This window comes from Carlito syrichta, unplaced genomic scaffold (assembly GCF_000164805.1).
Source record: "Carlito syrichta isolate Samal-C Ts95f unplaced genomic scaffold, Tarsius_syrichta-2.0.1 Scaffold314155, whole genome shotgun sequence".
NCBI classification, from domain to species: Eukaryota; Metazoa; Chordata; class Mammalia; order Primates; family Tarsiidae; genus Carlito; species Carlito syrichta.
Window position 1 is genome coordinate 192,273 of NW_007258251.1, and position 20,386 is coordinate 212,658.

General features: G+C 41.7%; 1 protein-coding gene across 2 annotated transcripts in view; it reads left to right on the forward strand.

The window, feature by feature from the left end:
- Positions 1–20,386, forward strand: part of ASAP2 (ArfGAP with SH3 domain, ankyrin repeat and PH domain 2) — a 128,415-nt gene that overhangs the window by 76,961 nt on the left and 31,068 nt on the right. For both annotated transcript variants that reach the window (XM_021719117.1, XM_021719118.1), the window contains exons 13-16: positions 3,517–3,565; positions 3,649–3,815; positions 8,241–8,374; positions 17,783–17,877. In XM_021719117.1, coding sequence (XP_021574792.1) covers positions 3,517–3,565; positions 3,649–3,815; positions 8,241–8,374; positions 17,783–17,877 — 445 coding nt within the window. The remainder of the gene's footprint in view (positions 1–3,516; positions 3,566–3,648; positions 3,816–8,240; positions 8,375–17,782; positions 17,878–20,386) is intronic.

Sequence of the window (20,386 nt, forward strand, 5' to 3'; positions counted from 1 at the left end):
CCCTTCTGGAAGCTTTTCTAATCTGTCTCCGAGCCTACACATTTTTAATAACACATCAGGCACCAGTGGGGATTGGTAGATGGTAAGTGTGCATAATTCCCTACCAGGCATGAACTATATTGCATTCCTTACTCATAAGGGTGATCCTCTGTAAATCTGGTTACACATGAGCACTGTGACAAACTGACATTAGCCAAGATCCTGTTAGTGTTTTTGCTGTAGTCTGACATATAATAAACATCTTCAGAAAGGACTTTTATCCTGGTACATCCGAAAGGCCTCACTGAGCCTGCTTGAAGGCACTATTGTCAGTTTGCCAGAGTCCATTGTCATCTTTGAGAAGAGCCCTCGTCATCCCTTATTCTTTCCTGCTTGTCCTACAAATTCTTCATCTTTGGCTGGTGTTCAAAAGGTACTTTCTTGCTAGGAGTACCTGTAGTGAAAATGCTTTGTACAGTGCTGTGTATGTTTGAGTTGTTGCAAGATACTTGAAAGCCAGACCAGAGATTCATCAAGGGAACATTGCACAGCAGTGAAAGCCCTAGATGGATAAACATCCTGGGAAGGTGGAGGACTTGGGGTCAAGACCCAATTCTGCCTGACTCAGGAACGACTGTTTTTACCCCTCTCGGATTCTTCCTCCACTTCCTGACTAGACTGGTGGGATGAGACTCACCAAGATGTCTTTGACCTCTCAAGACATTTGGGTAGCTGGGAAATCAAAGTTGAGCCACACGGTGGGCATTGAGAATGATATTTCAGGTATGGGTATCCTGGGCTGCCCATAAATTCTCCTTCCTCATCCTTACCTGGTTAAGCCATCTTGGAATCTAACCAGAGAACACAGAGGAGTAGTGGACTCTGGCATCAGCTGTCTCTCCTGCAAGATCCTCTTTCACCGTCCTTTCCCCCAAACAGGGATTTCCCATTCTGATCAAGATGTAAATGGGCGTGGGCTTCTCAAGGAAGACATTTCTGTGGAAAAGCCAGCCTTTCTGGGAGCTTTTCTAATCCGTCTCCCTCAGACTGACCCCACACATAGCAAATTCAGAATCTGAGCCATTATCCCTGAATCCCATAGGCACGCTGGGTGGGGTGGAAGGAACAGAATTATGAGGTGATCAGATTAGTCCCCTGAGTAGGATGGCGCCAGAGGAAATTGTTGACTTGGTAGGTCCATACAGCAGGTCAGAGACCAGCCGGAGACAGAGCTCTGGCCAGAAGCAACCCTTCCCAGGCCACCAGCACATGAGAGTTCTGATCATCTCCACCATCTCCTCTTTCCTTTTCCCTTATAGTTGAAGCTGTTAGAAGCTGTTCTTTTGTTTATTGGCAGCGTGAGGGAGAGTCTGTAATGGAAGAGCTGCTTCTTTGGAGTTTTTCGCAGAGATTTGCCTCCTGCTCCTCCAATTTTTACACATAAGAACACAGAATTAGCCAGATGAAATGAGCTGCTCCCCAATTTCTTTCCTGTGCTTTGCCTCATCTGGCCATGAAGTAGCCCAGTGTTAGATACTGTGTGCTAGCAATGCCTGCCACTGTGACAGCTCCCCCAGGATCTCTGAGGTCCACTTAGCAAACCACCTGGGGTCCCCAGTAGGGCTTGAGTTGGGGATCTGCTCTTCCTGACCCCTCTCCAGATAACGCTGTCCACGTAAGGTCATTTATTGAGAGCAAGGGGCAGTGGCCTTGCTCCTCTCTCAGCATTTCAACCTGGCTCAGCCACTAACAATTGAATCACAAAACCACGTTCTTTTTTCTGAGCTTGAACAGTGCTCTTAAACTTTGTCTTCTAGCCGGGCTCGGTGGCTCAGCCTGTAATCCCGCGCCTTTGGGAGGCTGAGGTGAGTGGATTGCCTGAGCCCGTGGGTTCGAGACCCGCCTGGGCAGCGAGACCGCATCTCTACAATAAATAAAAAATCATCCGGGCGTGGTAGCGCGCGCCTGTAATTCCAGCTACTCGGAAGGCTGAGGTGGAAGGATCGCCAGAGCCTACTGGGTTGAGGCTGCGGTGGCCGGGAGCGGCCACTGCACTCCAGTCTGGGCGACGGAGTGAAACTCCAACTCAAAAAATAAAAACAAACAAACAAACAAAAAAAACTTTGTCTTCTTCCAGTAATAGTAGGAAGGGAGACTGTTGTTCTACTCCCCCTGGTGTAAAAAAAAAAAAAAAAGATGACATGTATAGTAGAAAGAGGGTTGGGACCACTGGCTAAGCTTGTTCTTGCCGCTTAACCTCTCTGGGCTTCAGCTTCCATACAGTCAACTCACCAAAAGTTGTTCTAAGAATCAAAGCCTTTCAGGAGGAAAGCCCACTACTTGGATGTGGTGTGTCTTTTAGGGGCACAGATGTTCATTGTGTTTCCCCAAGAGCAGAGCCACTGCTTGTCACCACTCTGCCATGTGCAGAAACTGGATCTCCTCCCTTTGTTCTCATCTTTTCAATTTAATTTTCTTTTTTACTTTTGTCTTTGGACTGAGTGGAGACAGACTATCCACATGTCTTTCATCTAGTTTACTCTTGTGTTCACATCTTAGTACAATTATAAATTAGTACATGGCACATATTAACCATATGCATTTGTCAAAACCACAAAATTAACATAGGCTTAATGTTATTAACAAAAGTCATACTCATATTTAACACATTTTCCCTAATGTCCTTTTTGCTGCTCCAGGATTCCCTTCAGGACCCCACATTGCATTTAGTTATTTAATTTTGGTCTCCTGCCATTTACATCTGTTCTGTAGTCTTCCCTTATGTTTTATGATACTTTTTAAAGAGTATTGACCTGTGTTTTGGTTAGATGTCCCTCAACTCAGATATTTCTGGTGTGGTTTCATGACTGGACTGAGTTAATGTGTTTTGGCAAGACCAGCACGGAAATGATATGGTCACATCACACCCCACTGCATGTGCACACACAGGGGTCAGCAGCCTGGCAAAATACATGTAAAACATTGCTGACGCCAGCTGTATGTGTATGTAGGATTTTAAATTCAGTCATTATTTAACATTCTCCTCTCGCTTTAGCTGTATTTGTAATAGTTGACTCCTGGAGCATGTTATTCTTAGAATTTCTTATACTAATCTTTTTCTAAGAAAGCCAGAAAACTTATGAGATATTTATTCTCTTTAGAACAGGGTTTTATTATTCAAAGGGCTTTAACAATTTCATTTTGGGGACCAACTCTGCAGTGAGTTAATAAAAAATACAGCTTTTCAGAGGCTAGTGATGGTTTTCCTTGGATAGCTTTAGTTTGTGGAAACTGCATCTTTTTAGACTTGCAGGGAAGAATAGGGCAGATATATTAATTTGCATTACAAAGCCATTATTACTGAATGAGGGCAGACATTTGAAGGATATGAGAGAGTACTTGATTTTATACAAATCATTAATTTCCTAGTGAAGAGCTAAGATTATTCCTAAGGTTAATTGGAAACCACTTTTTGGGGGGATTGCGTATGGGTTGCTGTCTGAGCTCACAATTGATGAAATTCCTCTTGCCGTGCAGATGACAGGACGTACCACTTTCAAGCAGAAGATGAACAGGAATGTCAAATGTAAGTTCCTTGGAGGTGGGACTTTGGGCTGGACTTAGCTGCTGTTCTTGGGATTTAACACAGCATCACTCTTAATTTTCTAGATGGATGTCTGTGCTGCAGAACAGCAAAGAAGAAGCTTTAAACAATGCATTCAAGGGGGATGACAACACTGGAGAAAATAACATAGTCCAGGAACTGACAAAGGAGATCATCTCAGAAGTTCAACGGATGACAGGCAATGATGTGTGCTGTGACTGCGGGGCGCCAGGTGACTGGGGACCCCTATGCCACCCCAGGCTCAAGGACATTTAAATCCCATTCCAATTCACAGAATCCATTCATTGATTTTCACTTTCATTTCAAACATGAAATTAAGTGCAGCTCAGCCTGAGTTCATCCCATTACACAAATGCTTAATGAACTGTGTGCAGACCTCGACAGGAGAGAGGGTGGGAAGATGCTTGCCTGCCAGGCCCCAGAGCAGGAACAAGTAAAGATAACCTGATGCAACTGAAAAGATGTAAATGCTTTTTGAGAAATGAAAACTGAAGTGCACAGTGGGGGTGAAATCAGGGTCACCTGTCCATCGTGTCAGCTTGAAGAGTCTACATGTATACAGGCTTCTTTGCCTGGGACTTGCTCCATTCTCTCTGTCCTACTCTGTAGAACTTCTGAAGTTACTGTGAGCTGCTGTCTGGCTTGTGCCCTGGAAGAGCCATTTTGTTAAATATCAGTTTTCCTATCTGCACAGGGAAGGAACGGGTCCCTTACAGCAGTCACATTTTGTGAAAGAAGATGTTTATTTTTACACTTTGATACAAAGCATTTTAGGGACTTCTTTTTTTTTTTTTTTTTTGAGTTGGAGTCTCACTCTGTCGCCCAGACTGGAGTGCAGTGGCCGCTCCCAGCCACTGCAGCCTCGACCTGCTGGGCTCCGGTGATCCTTCCACCTCAGCCTTCCAAGTAACTGGAACTACAGGTGTGCGCTACTACACCCGGCTAATTTTTGACTCATTGTAGAGATGAGGTCTTGCCAAGTTGCCCAGGCGGGTCTCGAACCCGCGGGCTCAGGCAATCCACTCACCTCATCCTCCCGAAGGTGCGGGATTACAGGCTGAGCCACTGAGCCCGGCTTGGGGCTTCATTTTTTAAAACATAGAAGCAAGGTCTCACTCTGTTGCCCAGGCTGGTGTACAGTGGTGTGGCCATGGTTCAGTGAAACCTTGAACTTTTAGCCTCAAGTAATCCTCCTGCCTTAGCCTTCCAAAGTACTAGAATTACAAGTACGAGTCATTGTGTCAGCTCAGGGGCTTCATCTCTAATGGATATGTAGTATCACTGTCGATTTTAAGCAACTAACATTTTTGAAGTTTAAGAGTTAACATATTCTAATTAAAATGGAATGGAGTTGGGGGCTCAGGGGAGCTACGTAGGCACCATTTCTGAACATAACATGTGAAGACTAAGACTTGACTAGAATTGTCAGTTATCTTTTCATTCCTCTAATTCTGACAAGCTTTATAAAAAACTAACATAACGAAAATAGTGTGGACAGTTGATAAGTGCTCCCTGAAGTCTATATAGCGTGGGAGGACCCTAAAAAAGCTGAAACTGTTCTTTTGGAGGGTGGGTCCCTTGTAGTACAGGCTTCCCCTGCTAGGTCAGTGTTCTAGGAACTCATTGGCATCAGTGTAACAGCTAGCCTTGTGAGAGACTGCGTTTGTCCTCAGTAAAATTTTATTTTTTTTGGAGAGTCTTTCAGCGTGTTTGCCCACTTCATGATGGGTGATTTACATGAACAATGTGCAACAGTAAAATTTTGTTCAGTAGTTTTTGACCAAAAACACATGACCCACATGTCCCTCTCTAGTCACCCAGTCTTGCAACAAGTGACTTTTTTTGTTTCCCTGGATGAAAAAAGTCTTCAAAGTGAAATGTTTTGCTAATGTGGAAGAAGTCAGACAAAAATAGTGGAAGCACTAAAAGGCATCAAAATTGACAAGTTCAAAAACTGATTTGCGCAGTGGAAAAAGCATTGTAGTAGGTGTATTGCATCAAATGGAGAGTGCTTTGAAAGTGACTGAAGTTTAAACATGTAAGAATTAATGCACTACTTTTTATTAATACATTCTGGTGTTTTGCCCTCTTTCCCCCTTCCCCCTGGTATTTAGTCTCAGATCCATTTAAAAATACACCTTTTTGACAGATGATGAGCTAGGGAGTGAAAAGTGAGTAAATCGTGCTCCTTGAGAAAAGGTAAGGACAGTGCAGGACTTAAAATACTTTCATAGGCTAGGTGTGGTGGCTTTTGCCTGTAATCCCAGCACTTTGGGAGGCAGAGGCAAGAGGATTACCTGAGCTCAGGGGTTTAAGACCAGCCTGGGAAACTTGGTGAAGCCTTGTCTCTACAGTAAATAAAAAAATTAGCCAGGTGTGGTGGTGCATGCCTGTGGTTCCAGCTACTTGGAAGGCTGAGATGGAAAGATCACCCAGTACAGCAGGTCAATGCTGGGGTGGCCGTGAGCGAGCCACTGCACTCCAACCTGAGCGACAGTGAGACTCTGCCTCAAAAAAGAAAAAAGAACTTAGCCGGGCTCGGTGGCTCAGCCTGTAATCCCAGCACTTTGGGAGGCTGTGGTGAGTGGATTGCCTGAGCCCGCGGGTTCGAGACCCGCCTGGGCAACTTGGCAAGACCTCATCTCTACAATAAATCAAAAACATAGCCGGGTGTGGTAGTGCGCACCTGTAGTTCCAGCTACTTGGAAGACTGAGGCGGAAGGATTGCTGAAGCCCAGCAGGTCGAGGCTGCGGTGGCCGGAAGTGGCCACTGCACTCCAGTCTGAGTGACAGAGTGAAACTGCAACTCAAAAATAAAAAAATTTTTAGAAAGAAAAGAAAAAAGAACTTGAAGCTATGTACTTTGTTGTTTTAAAATGCTAATGTAATATGAGTGGTATAAAACTGATAAAAAGTCACCTAAACAGACACCTGTACCTCCCTACAGCACAATAGTACAGTAGTCTCAGACAAGTGCAAACACAGATGCCCAGAAAGTTTTCTAATACTAATAACGTTTAAAAAAAATTTTTTTTTTATCTTTTGAGTTGGAGTCTCACTCTGTCGCCCAGGCTGGAGTGCAGTGGCATGCTCACAGCCACTGCAGCCTCTACCTGCTGGGCTCAGGCAATTCTTCCACTTCAGACTTCCAAGTAGCTGGGACAACAGGCGTGCTCCACCATGCCCGGGTAATTTTTTGATTTATTGTAGAGATAAGGTCTTGCCAAGTTGCCGAGGTTGGTCTCAAACTCAGGCAATCCTCTCACCTTGACCTTCCAACTTGCTGGGATCATAGGCGTGAAGCCACTGTGCCTGGCTTAATAAAATTTCTTATAACTTGAACATTTAAAAAATAACTTTGTGATTATCTAGTGATCAAGGTTGCAATATTTACCTGCTTTGAGTTCTTTTAGTTTTAGTTTTTGTTTTTGTTTTTTGAGTTGGAGACTCACTCTGTCGCTCAGGCTGGAGGGCAGTGGCATACTCCCTGCCACTACAGCCTCCACCTACTGGACTCAGGCAGTCTTTCCGCTTCAGCCTTCAAGTAGCTGGAACTACAGGCATGCACCACCATGCCTGGCTGATTTTTTGATTTATCGTAGATATGAGGTTTCACCAAGTTGCTCAGGCTGGTCTCGAACCCGTGGGATCAGGCTATCCTCTCACCTCGGCCTTCCAAAGTGCAGGGATTATAGGCATGGGCCACCGTGCCTGGCCCTGCTTTGAATTTGTAAGGGCAAAAAATAGTTCTGAGAAGAATTATACTTACAGGCTGTGGTAATGTCCTCGAGTATGTCTTATTTTTCATTTCCCATGTTTGATAAATTCAGCATTCCTCTACCAGGCATCTAGTGGATCCCTACTGTGTACTAAGCCATGGGAGGGTACTTTAGTAGGTAAACATGCTGTGAGGGAAAAGTGTGGCTTTTAACTCAGGTAATGGCAGGGCTACAGTCTACTTTGCACTCACAACCTGGAATCTGAGCATTGCAAAGCAGTCTCAACTGTATAATGAGATATGAATCTTTACCTTGGTCATCTCTTGTGTGCATTAGGTGAGATGTAATATACATGTGTTCTGTGATTTCCTTTGAATGAAGCTCTATGATGTAAACTTTCATTGCTACTACCAAAGTGGTAAACACAGCATATCATATGCACGTAGCATATATTCTCTGTTATTATTGACAACTATAGACATGTATGTATTAAGCCTGGTTTCTTTTATAGCACTAGACTTTGGCTGTTCTCAGTTTTTACTCTTCTTCCACTCTGCTGGTATTACTCGGTTGGTGATGGGGAGGTGGTCTGTTCTCAGGACCAGCCCTTGAGGAGTCCATGATCATTGGAGTATACTGTGTCCTATTTATTTTTGTATGTATTGCACCTGTCACTTAGATGAGTGAAAGGATGGGGAAGTGGAGGGAGAGGGAAGAGGAGGAAGAATAGGCATGTGCAGTTATGTGAACTGTGTGTAGATTGGTGGTAATTATGCATGAAAGAGGGTTCCAGCTATGTCTAGGATCAGAAAATGCTCATGTACAAAACCCTACATTCAGTAACTATGCAAGAAGAAAGCTCTGACTCCTGACCCACTTTTTGCTGCAAGCTCATGTTTGCCTGTTTTCTTTGGCAGATCCTACATGGCTTTCCACCAACCTGGGCATCCTGACCTGCATCGAGTGCTCCGGAATCCACCGAGAGCTGGGGGTTCATTACTCCAGGATGCAGTCCCTGACCTTAGATGTATTGGGAACATCTGAGCTACTGGTAATTTTTAAATCCTCGAGTTTAGATTGGCAATAAATGAACTGGAAGTTAAGTTTTAATGTTGGCATTCTAATTCATTTTGGTTTCTTAAAATTTTAGTGGGCTGGTGGTTGTTGATAGGTTGTCAAATAGCTTTGACTAATTAGAAACTCATTGATAACTTCTCATGTCCAGTGAATAGAAGTTGAGGGACTTTCTTGTTGTAAAACTTTATTCTTAAATGAATAAAGGGAAGTAAAACCAAAAAAGGAGCATTGAGACTGGTGCAAGAATTTGCTGAGGTGGAACCAGATGGTGGCATCATGCAGTTCATGCCATTTATTGGACAGATGCAGAACCCAAAGCCTAGAGCCAGGAAGGGATGCATTCTCCCTCCATCACCAAGTGGTGTCTGACAAGACTGTGGTCACTACTTGTTTCAAGCCTCCAAGGGACAGATTGTTCCCCTTGGGAGAGATATCGGTCTTTGTTTTTACTGCTTTTGTTTCTGAAAAAAGTCTTTTATTTTTTGTTCACTGATAACACATAAGCCATGTGATGGAGATGTGAGGAGATGGAAGCATTTTCTGTGAAGTAGCTTTCACAGTGTTGAAACTGTGGCCCCACAAAGGTATATTAGACTTAGGTTACGATTCTAGCCACCCAAGACTTGAGCTTTTATGGACTGTCTTCAAAGTTCATAACTGCTTGTTAGAAAGCAGTGATTAAAATTCTTTCCTGAGATGTTGACAATAAATAGTAAGTGGATATTGATTACCATTGATTGTAATGTTGAATTTAAAAGTTATATCTAGAGAATTTTATGTTAAGAGCAATGTTCTTAAAAGGAAATCAATTATCATGGTCCATATTTCTCTCAAGGGACCATCAATCTTACTGATGACATCTCTGGATCCTGTGCGTTTGATTGAATGCTCTTGTCAAGCCCTTCCAATCTTTCCAAGGAATTCCTCTTTGGTCCCAAAAGGCAGAGTTGGGAGAACCTAAAGTACATCCTGGCAGCCCTCATAGTAGCATCCCTAGGTGCTTCAAGCTAAGCTAGATCCAGCGAACCTCCCGCCCCCGGCAATGCATTCTTGGTTATGTACTGTAGTTGTTAATATAATGACACATGTAACCTACATCTTAAGAGGTGCATATGTGTACATGTGGTATCTCTAGGGTAATTAATGATAGCTTTGAAATTGTCACAGTATATTTTCAAAGAAGCACAAATTACTTTTTAGTAAACACTAGTGAAATATGGCAGTTGCTATTTTTACTGATTTTCTTAAAACCATGGCAACTGTTAAGTGATTTATGATGAAATAATAATTGCTTATTTTGTGCTAGGCACTTTGCAAACCACTTTATATGTATTAGGCTCATTTGATCTTTACAACACCCGAGTGTCCTTGATATTGTTTCTACCTTACAAAGGAGGAAAATGAGGCTTAGAATGTTTTAATATGCCCAGGATTGTGTAGCTATTAAGATGGCATATCTGGGATGAAGGCCCCTTTAACCTGATTCAGACCTTACACTCTTAACCTTTAAGGAGACTGGGACAAAACTGGCATTTGTGGTGGGTTGTCTTACCATTTGGTAAACATTTAATCACTACTGTCCCTCCCTGTTGCTCATCCCCCAACAAATGTTTAACAACCAATTCTGGGGGAGAAAGAACCCTAGTTTGCAGTGTGTCTATTCTCATGGTGTAAATGTGCCCACCATGGCCAGTTTCAAGCTACCCATACGAATTACTGAATGTGAAGTTGGAAAGAAATGTTTGATAGCACACCATTATATTGTGTGTTCGTCATACAAATATAATGCATGTAAATAAACTTCAAGGTCATAGCTAATAGTAAAATTTAGTAAAGTAATAAGAAAGTGTTGAGTTTTGAGTATCCAACTCCTTAGTTTTTAATATAATATATTGAACTATATAGTGTTTATATAGTATAATTTTTAATAGCAGTAGTGTTTAACAGTTGGCTTACAAAATTCCTGAAATTTTAACAATTGGTGCTCCTGAGCTGTTAGGAGCCTGACCCTACCATATGTTATAACTGTTTAAATATGTCTCAAAATTTAACTAATGATCTTCATGAGAGTCTATTGCCTACTAAAGAGGAAAACACCAAAGAAGATTGAAAGGAATGCACTGTTTTCATCTTGATGACACGATGAAGTGACTTCTAAGGTCTGACTCAGATCTCAGTTTCTGTCTTCAGAGCCCCTGTCTGCATTGTCATAGAAGTTTAAAGTTTGGTCAACTCCCAACTATGATGAGAAATCAAGCAGAGCTTGCTTAATTAATATCTGCAGATATTTTCAGACCTGAGTTTTTCTGCCCCAGTTTTAAATTCTCCTTTATCTAAACTTTTTTCCTCAGTAATATCAGAAAGCAAAAGGAGAGAAGGTAGTGTATTGTGTAGGATTTATCCCTTCCTCCACAACTCTACTTGCCCTGAACCCTGAATTCTGACTGGACCTTTGCAACTCACAGGAGGTGTATATCTCCCCAATTCTACCACTATCCCATTTTATTGTGTACTAGGAATGTACTGAAACCTTATTCCTGGGTCCTTCTATTAAACAGTAGATGACGAGTGTCAGGTGTTAATATTTGTTTGTAAAGCATAGACATTTTAAGCCTTTTTGAAGCCATCCAAGTTGTTTATCTTATTTTGCTTAGACAACCAGATGTCTGAACGAAGAATTTCCTGAATCTGTCTTTCTCTGTGTGTATGTTTATGTATTTAGAATCATGTCTGACACAAAGTAAGAACTATAAATAAGTAGCTATTGTTATTATATCTTCCTCCAAGATGATTTTAACAAAATCCTTTCAGAAAAATGAGTTGTGTGTCCTAACACGTGAAACCAAGGGGAACCTCACAAGGTCTACACTGGTTGTCTGCTCTGCTTATGAACCTCTCTGCCAGGGACTTTGGTTGACTTGTTCGTTGTAGTCCCTTTTCCTGTGCAGCAAACGTTGATGAGACCTCTAGGTACCCTAGGAAAGGAGACCTATGGGTGCATTCTGGGAAAGTTGTCTCACAGCAGTACTGTCTTTCATCTCTTGGATAAATAGCAGGACATCCCACATCTCAAGGTGACATGCAGTGCAGGAAAGGGATTTTGTTTATCTGTTTTTTCTTTATTTGTATTTATGATACACGGTGTGATATTTTGGTATATTGTATACACTGTGGAATGATTGAATCAAGCTAGTTGATATCTATCACCTCACATGCTTATCATTTTTTTGTAGAGAGAACTCTTAAAATCTACTCTCTCAGCAACTTTCAAATATACAATAAATATATTGTTATTAACTATTATTCTCATGTTGTACATTGTATCTCCAGAATGTATTCATCCTGGCTAACTGAAATTGTGTATCCTTTAACCTACATATCCCTCACAACCACCATTGTACTCTCTGCTTCTATGAGTTTGACGTATTTAGATTGTCATGTAAGTGAGATCATGCAATACTTGTGTTTCTGAGCCTGGCTCATTTCACTTAGCATAATATTGTCCAGGTTCATTCATGTTGCCACAAACGACAGCATTTTCTTTTTTAAGGCCAAATAGTATTGTGGATATATATCACATTTTCTTTATCCATTCATTTATTGATAGGTTTTTAGGCTGATTTTCTATCTTGACTATTGTGAATAATGTCACAGTGAACAAGGGGTTATAGACATGTCATCAACAAGTGGATTTCGGATCTTTTGGGTAAATACCCAAAAGTGAGATTGCTGGATCATATGGTAGTTCTATTCTTAGATTTTGAGAAACCTTCACACCATTTTTCATAAGGGCTATACTAATTTACATTCCCTCCAACAGTGTACGAGGGCGCTCTTCTCTCCACATTCTCATCAACACTTTTGTTTTTTTGTCAAAAGTCATCCTAACAGGTGTGAGGTGATACCTCATTGTGGTTTTAATTTGCATTTTCCTGATGATTAGTGATGTTGAACATTTCATCATATTCCTGTTAGCAATTTGTGTGTCTTCCTTTGAGAAATGTACATGGAAGTCCTTTGATCATTTTTAAGTGGAGTTGTTTTCTTGATATTGAGTGTTTTGAGTTTCTTATATATTTTGTATATTAACCCCTAATTAAATGTGGATTTGCAAACATTTTCTTCCATTCTGTAGGTTGTCTCTGTTGATTGTTTGCTTTGTGGAAATATTTTAGTTTGATGAAATTTCATTTGTCTCTCTTTGCCTTCGTTGCCTGTAGGGAAAGGGTTTTTTAATGGCCTGAAAAGCAGGTATATGAGCAGGACCTGGTTTGATTGCATTTTCATTATTTGTTGGCACTGTGTCCCTAAATAGACACATATCCCATAAATGTCACTCCTGTCCCTCCATATGGCCTCCTTCTATTCCTCATAAGAGTCTTCTGCTTAATTCTGTAAATTATTTTCTGATCTCAAATTTGCACAGTTTCACTGGATAGTATGCTGTGTCTATTTTACCATTTCCTTTTTAATTTGTTTTGTTTTAAACTACATTAGGTTGGGTGTGGTGGCTCATGCCTATAATCTCAGCACTTTTGAAGGTTGAGGTGAGAGGATTGCCTGAGCCCACGGGTTCGAGACCAACCTGGGCAACTTGGCGAGACCTAATCTCTACAATCAATCAAAAAAATTAGCCAGGCATGGTAGTGCATGCCTGTAGATCCGGCTACTTGGAAGGTTGAGGTGGAAGGATCGCTTAAGCCCAGCAGGTTGAGGCTGGGGTGGCCATGAGCATGTCACTGCATTCTAGCCTGGGTGACAGAGTGAGACTCCAACTCAAAAAAAATTCTTATATGTTAAAGCAAGTCTGTTTTCAGAAAACCTGGTAAACATAGATTTTTAAAAGATCAATTTTCTCAACACAGAAGATCATAATTTCAGCACAGATTTTATTTTATTTTTTTAAGGTCATACGAAAAACAATATCATTGACACTAGGGTACTAGTATCAATCAATTTCACTGTCATGAGTCAAATTAATAAAGGAAATTTTGATATTAGTTTTTATTTTTATTTTTTTTTTAGTTGGACTTGCACTCCGTTGCCCAGACTGGAGTGCAGTGGCACACTCTCAGCCACTGCAGTCTCGACCTACTGGGCTTAGGCGATCCTTCTGCCTCAGCCTTCCAAGTAACCACAAGTACAGGTGCATGCCTGGCTAATTTTTGATTTATTGTAGAGACGAGGTCTCCCCAAGTTGCCCAGGCTGGTCTCGAACACGCAGGCTCAGGCAATCCACTTGCCTCGGCCTCCCAAAGTGCTGATTATAGGCTGAGCCACCGAGTCCGGCCAATTTTGATATCCTTAAATTGAATTTGTCAGTAATTTAAAACTCTTCCATCAAATTGAAGAGCAAGCATTAGGAAACTTATCAAATATTTCCTGACTCAGCTCTCTGTTTCTTGACTTTCTCCTTTTTCTGTCTTCATGAGGTTGTTAATAACATGTCACATATTAAAGCAGGTCAACTCATAGCCTGTTCTGGAAGAGAGAGTATGTGGAAGGAAATTCCTCAAAGACCAAGAACTTACGTATCACTTATAACTGTTATTCACCCAGGACTAAATTAAGCCACTCTGGATACTAAAAACAATTGCTCAGAGCAACACAAAATTGACTATCAGCTGTCATTTACTGAATGACTGCTATGCTCCAGGCATTATGTAGGTGCTCTAGCTAACCTAAATGAAAACTCCATTTTAAAAATGAGGCCAGAGAGATTAAGAAACTTGCCCAGTGTGACTGAGCCAGGATTTACGCTCCATGCTATCAGACTCCAGAACCTGTGTTCTGTTGTTTTTTAAAAATCACATCTCTGAACTATTTTTAACTACAAATCCTATCAGAAGAAACTGAGCACCAAAACAGAAATCTATAATGATACCTATACTTACTGAGGTGTATATTATGTATTTTGTAAAATGTATGAAAAATTGGATTTTTAAAGGCTCAAGTGAAAATATAACATGTAAACTTTTTTCCTGAATCTCAAGAGTATTCTCTTGCGCTCCCTGTTTTGGAGGCAGCAATTTGATCAAGCCCCTTCCCTTACCTGAGCTTTTAGCCTTTGAATTCAAGGGTGTACAATACTTTCTAAGCCTTCCACCCTTCTGGAGGAGTAGTCTGGAGGAGCCAGCCATGGTATTATCTCTAGTGGGAGGAGCCCCCACCTCACCTTTCCCCAGTTCTCCTCCTGAATGCAGCATCAGGGAAGTCTTTCTCTCACTTGCCCAGTCCTCTCCTGGGGTTAGTCAAAATAGAGAAAGGAGGAGATTGTCTCAGTAATTGATGCCCCTTCATGTGGAAGCATGAAAGGAGGGCAGGAGGTTTCTCCCTGCTCTGCCCCAAACTCTCAAAACAGTTTCTAGTTAAAACCTGAGGCCTCTTGGAGGCCCAGCAGACCCTGACCCAGTGTTAAGGGCACACAGAGTGTATGATTCCATGTCCTGGGTATGTCATCAGGGAAGTATACTGGCCCACACACAAATGATTCCCACACAAAGCGAGTGCCAAGGAAAGAGGTCTTCCTTGCCAAGGGACTGCTCTGCTTATCTGGGCCTGGAGATGCTATCTCTACAGTGCTAAAGACAAACTTCTCTTCCAGCCCTCTTCATGTTGTTCTTCTGTCTAATAACTTAACTCTGCCTCATCAACCCAAGCTGCTTTGGAGTAGGATGGTGTCTCATGCCCCTTGCCCAGCACAGACAAGGGTCTTGTGAGGCGGCAGGAAGGGTAAAGGCCTCGACTGCGCTTTGCTGCCTTAGGCGATATAGTTCTTATACACTCCATTCTCTCCTCTTACATCCAGGCTGGCTCTATTTCTGCTTTATCGCAGCCCTCAAATTCCTTCTGGGTGACAGTGAAAAGTGCTAGATGCCAGGGCTCAGGTTGATACCCCATCTCTCTGCCCCCCAGCTTCTGCCTACCCACACTTTCTTGGTGTGTCCCTGCGGCCTCCATCTGTAAATGCTTTGCTTTTGTTGATGGGTCCAGAGGGGTTCTCTGCAGCTGAAGCATAAACTGGAATTTGGCAGAAATGTGAGATGGCACATTTCTCTAGCATTGGAGGAGTATGACGCATGGATGCAGTGGCTCCCTGGACCAGCTGTCTCCTAGAAAACCAGCCAAGCCCAAGCAGAAGAGAAGCAGCTTTCTGGTTCCTGGGGAATTGTCTTCCTACCTTCCCACCCTCATCTGCTTAACAGTTGAGGAGGCATCAGGATGGTCCCTGGCTCACGTGGGGCATGAAGCTTCTTCTGTCACTCACTTTTGGGTGACACTTGTGCTCAGCTGGGGACAGCATGCACATTGTAAGATGGGGCGGCATTGGAGCATGTGTAAACAAGGGCCTCTGATGCTGAGGTTCAGTACTGGAGCTGACACCAACTGCCTGAGAAATCCTTCACAGGGTATTAGCTTCATGGGATGTAGATATGTGTCACCTCAAGTGGTATGCCATACTAACCATTAGCTTGCTCCTGGAAAAACTGCGACATGGCATCTAGAGTTTTGCCTCCTGATGATAGCTTGGGGCTCCAGAGCCAGGGCTGAGCCAAGAGGTGGAATTGGTTAGTGTTTGATGCTTTGGACTGTCTAGGAAGCTTTGTTCATTTATCAAAGACTGGGTAAAATTAGGAAAAAGCTTATCATCACTTATTTCTTTTGTCTTATTTTAAAAATTCATTTTGCACCCTTCACTGTGTGGTGATGTTTCACCAGGAAGTTCCACCTTATCTAACCCAGATCCCTTTGGCTGCTCCTAAAGCCATTTCCTGCTGGAGATAGACAAGACCGTTCAGGCAGCAGCAGCATCTCCCAGAGCGTCTCTGTCAACCCTCTGCCTGCATAATTAATCGAGAGTAAAGATATTAGAAATGGCACTGACTCCCCAACACATCATTTTCAACATGGAAATTAAAATGTCTGTTCTCTCAAAGCACTTGCTTGGTGTTCCCTTCTGGTATTGTTTAATTAAACATTTAAGAATCTGACCTGAAGCTGACCTCGATGTCAGATGCTGAGCTGGGTGTGGGGAATGAATTGAATAAATCCCTGTTCTTCAAAAGCTCCTAGTCATTAATTAATTCATTCATTCATTTATTGGAATGTCAGTGGCCATATTGTCAAGGTAGTATAACATAAATCATGACATCTATCTTGGTGTCTGCTACAAATTGAATATTATTTATCCAGAATGCTTGGGACCAGAAATGTTTCGAATTTTGGATTTCTTTGGATTTAGGAATATTTGCATTATAATTACTTACATTTAAAGTGACAAAAATTCACAATGCTCCAATAAGCATTTCCTTTGAACTTTATGTCAGTGCTTAAGACATTCTGGATTTTGGAGCATTTCAGATTTTGGATTTTCATATTAGTGATGCTCAACCTGTATATAAAGCACAATACCTGATATTCAGTAAGCATTCAGTTAGAATGTGTTAATTTAATATTCAACTAGTAAGAAGATTGATAAGTTAAAACCTCAAACTTGGAGCTGATACATTACATTTTTACTACTTCAGTTTACTGAGTGTTTTTACCTGAATGGTCCCATTTATCTTTATTGCAACCCTGAGTTAGGTGTCATACCTTTCTTTTTTTTGAGTTGGAGTCTTAATGTTGCCCAGGCTGGAGTACAATGGCAAGCTTACAGCCACCACATTCTCGACCTGCTGGACTCAAGCAATCCTTCCACCTTGGCCTTCCAAGTAGCTGGAACTGCAGGCACACACCACCATGTCCAGCTAATTTTTTGATTTATTATAGAGACAAGGTCTCACCAATTTGCCCAGCCTGGTCTCAAACCTGTGGGCTCAGGCAGTCCTCTTACCTCGGCTTCCCAAAGTGCTGGAATTACCATGAGCCCAGTCAGTGTCATCCATTTTACTGATGAAAACGTGATGCGCAGGTAAACTGACTTGCCCGTGGTCACATGACCTCTCGTGGAACCATAATTTGAACCCAAATCTTGGCTTCATGGCCTGGTGCCTTTTCTACTGTACCAGAGCCATCTCATAGCTCATAAAAATGGAGGTTTTTTGAAGGATGTGAAATAGACCCATTTCAGTTGGAGCACAGGTTTTTGGGAGGTGTAGGGATAAGGATGGAAACTCATATTGGGCGAAGTTACTGCTTCTCTGTCTCTATCCGGGAGGCATTTTATGAGAACACTCCTCTTTAATAGGCATACCACTTCTTATCTTTAATTTTATGGGTACCTTTGGGCTTTGGGTTTTGTCCATCTTCATTAAAGGCAAACCACTATATTGCTCTATTTCTTAGTGGCCATTAAATAAATCATCAGATGTATGAGTAATGTGTAGCAGTGGAATGTATTAATAATTGAGTACCCTGAAATAGACTTTTATTTTTGCAGCTTGCTAAGAATATTGGGAATGCAGGCTTTAATGAGATTATGGAGTGTTGCCTACCAGCTGAGGACTTGGTCAAACCTAACCCAGGCAGCGACATGTAAGTATGGGACTGGCTGTTCTTGTTTTCTGAATAAAGATTTTGCTTTATTCAAGTCCTGGGAAGCAGAGAAATAGCACATTTTGGGGACATCAATTGTTGCTTCTTTAGGGAACAAATCAGCTCATATTGGGTTTTTTTAGTCACTTAAACCTTTTGGGTGACCAGAAAGAAATTCACATGGCTGTTTTTTGAGAAAAGACCAAAGGAGAACAGGTATAACAGATACTGTGCATGCAAGAATGTGGTAGTGTAGTGAGTCTCACTTGCTGCTGGTGTGACACCCTGGACTTTTTGCTTCTGCTGTTTATCCTTTTGAGTCACCTTCCCATCTTGGTTTTCTCTGCATAATTCTGAGCCACTGAGATGGCTAGTTGTCATAGATACATGATTATGTATAATTCTCTTTGCCAGCGTCCTTGCAAATGTGGAGTTCCTTCAAACATTTTCTTTGTGTGTGATGCAATCATTTTTTTACTGTTTTGTGTGTGATGCAAACATTTTTTTTACTGTTGTTGCAAACCTTGATTGAGAAGCTTTTGTGCTTCCTTGTGCATCCAGCTGGCCCATTGAGGCAGAGCTGACAACAGGGAATGTTTCTGCCCATCTTATAAAATGAAGTGTAAGTTACCGTATCACACTGGTCTTTGAGAAGGAGATGAACAGGGAGACCAGTGGGTCAGGGCATTGCACGTCCTGCCTTCTTAGCCCTATTGAGTATGATGGCCTGTCTGATCACAAAAGGACTTAGAGTGGCTTACCTGTTTTGTTATACCAAATGAGACAGACAGAAGGAAGAAGAGAGAAAGGTCACCAGGCCCGTTAAAAGAGACAGCATGTGCATCCATGTGTGAGACTGGATCAAAGTGTTTCGGCATAACGGGGGAAAATGAAAATATGTGATAAGAGAAGGCATAAAAATTCATTTACAGAGATAGCATTTTCCATGGAATAAGCCTAAAATAGAAGTAATGACCTGGGTCTTTCCAAAGGACATTGAGTAATAGTAAACAATATTTAAGAGTGGTTTTAAAAATAGTGTATGAGCCTGTTATAAAAGTAGAGAATTTGGATTTTCGTAACCATTTTGTTGGGGAATGTTTTTGGGAAACTGAGATTGCTGGACCTGTATTCTTTTGTGTTTTGATTATATAACTTGATACAGTAAGAGAGTTGAAACATTCTAAAGGAATGAATAGGTGCCATGTCTATTACAAACTCTCTCAGGTATCAGGTATCTTAGGTGAGCCATTTGGTCGGTGTTGGGTTAAAGTCAGTTTATGTTTGGATCCTGTAACAAGCATTCGTGGTATAGCATTTCCTGAGATTAGATAATGTGTAGTTTTAGATACCAGGCACAAGGCTTACAACATTATTATCTTCTCTTGATATGGGAATCTAAGTTTCAAATTTCTATTTTTACACAGACCTGCAGAGGCAGTAGAGGGACATAGATGTTCCCAGTCCCCACCTGAATCATAGGTCCTGGGCAGGTTATTGAATTTCTCTGAGCCTGAGCCCGAATTTCCTCTAAAATAAAAAGGACAATAACACTTCCCACCTCACAGAGGCATTGAGGAAATTAGCAGAATGATGAGGTCAAACATGTGGCGCTTAGGTTTAGTGCTTAGTTGGCATTAGCTGCTCTGCTTGCTCTTCATTCTGTGGGCGAATGTACCTGAAAAGCAAGGGTCTTCTGCAGTTAGGTTTTTATGGAGAATTACCGAGAGGTAAACAAGCTCTTCTGGGGTAGCTTGAGGATCCTTTTTAGTGAAGGGAACGCTGTGGTCCAGCATAAGTTTAGTTACTGCTATGTGATTGACACTAGCTCTTTCATCTCACATGGAGGGCACCAGTCTCCTGAAATGCTGCAATACTGGTCAGTTTTGAATAAAGTGTGTGTAATTTCTTCAAAGTACCAGGGGTACCTTATAAAAGCAGAGCATTTGCTTGTTCTGAGGCTAGGTAATTCTTAAAAAAGAATGCTGTCTATTTGGAACCCTTCAATATAAATATTCCATCTGGATTGAGGCTCCCTCTCCACCCCTGGCACTGTTGAAAAAGAAGTTTATACCTCCCCCCGTGCTTTGTTTTCCAAAATGAGGGTGGATGACCAGCGTGGTGTCAAAATGCTACCTACTCTCGTTCCTCTTCAGTTGAACTACTCTACTCCTGTAGCATTTGGTTCTATTTTAAAACATTTCATCCTACTTCATATTATACCTAGATATATACATACTTTTTTTCAGTGAATTGCATCTTACTCATTTTTGTTTTTCTACTGTAAATGTAGCTTGTGGTGATTTGGTGAATATTTAATGAATCAACAAGTCAAAGAAATAGTTCTAGCTCTGTGCATTCTTAAATAAGCTAACATTTTACTTCCAGATGAAAAGGAATGTACTGTTTCTAGCTTAATCTCAGTACCACACACCATCTGCAGATAAATCTGTTAAAGGGGAAACCAAAGGCACCCTCTAGTGGCCTATGAATCTCCAGATGGGTTTTG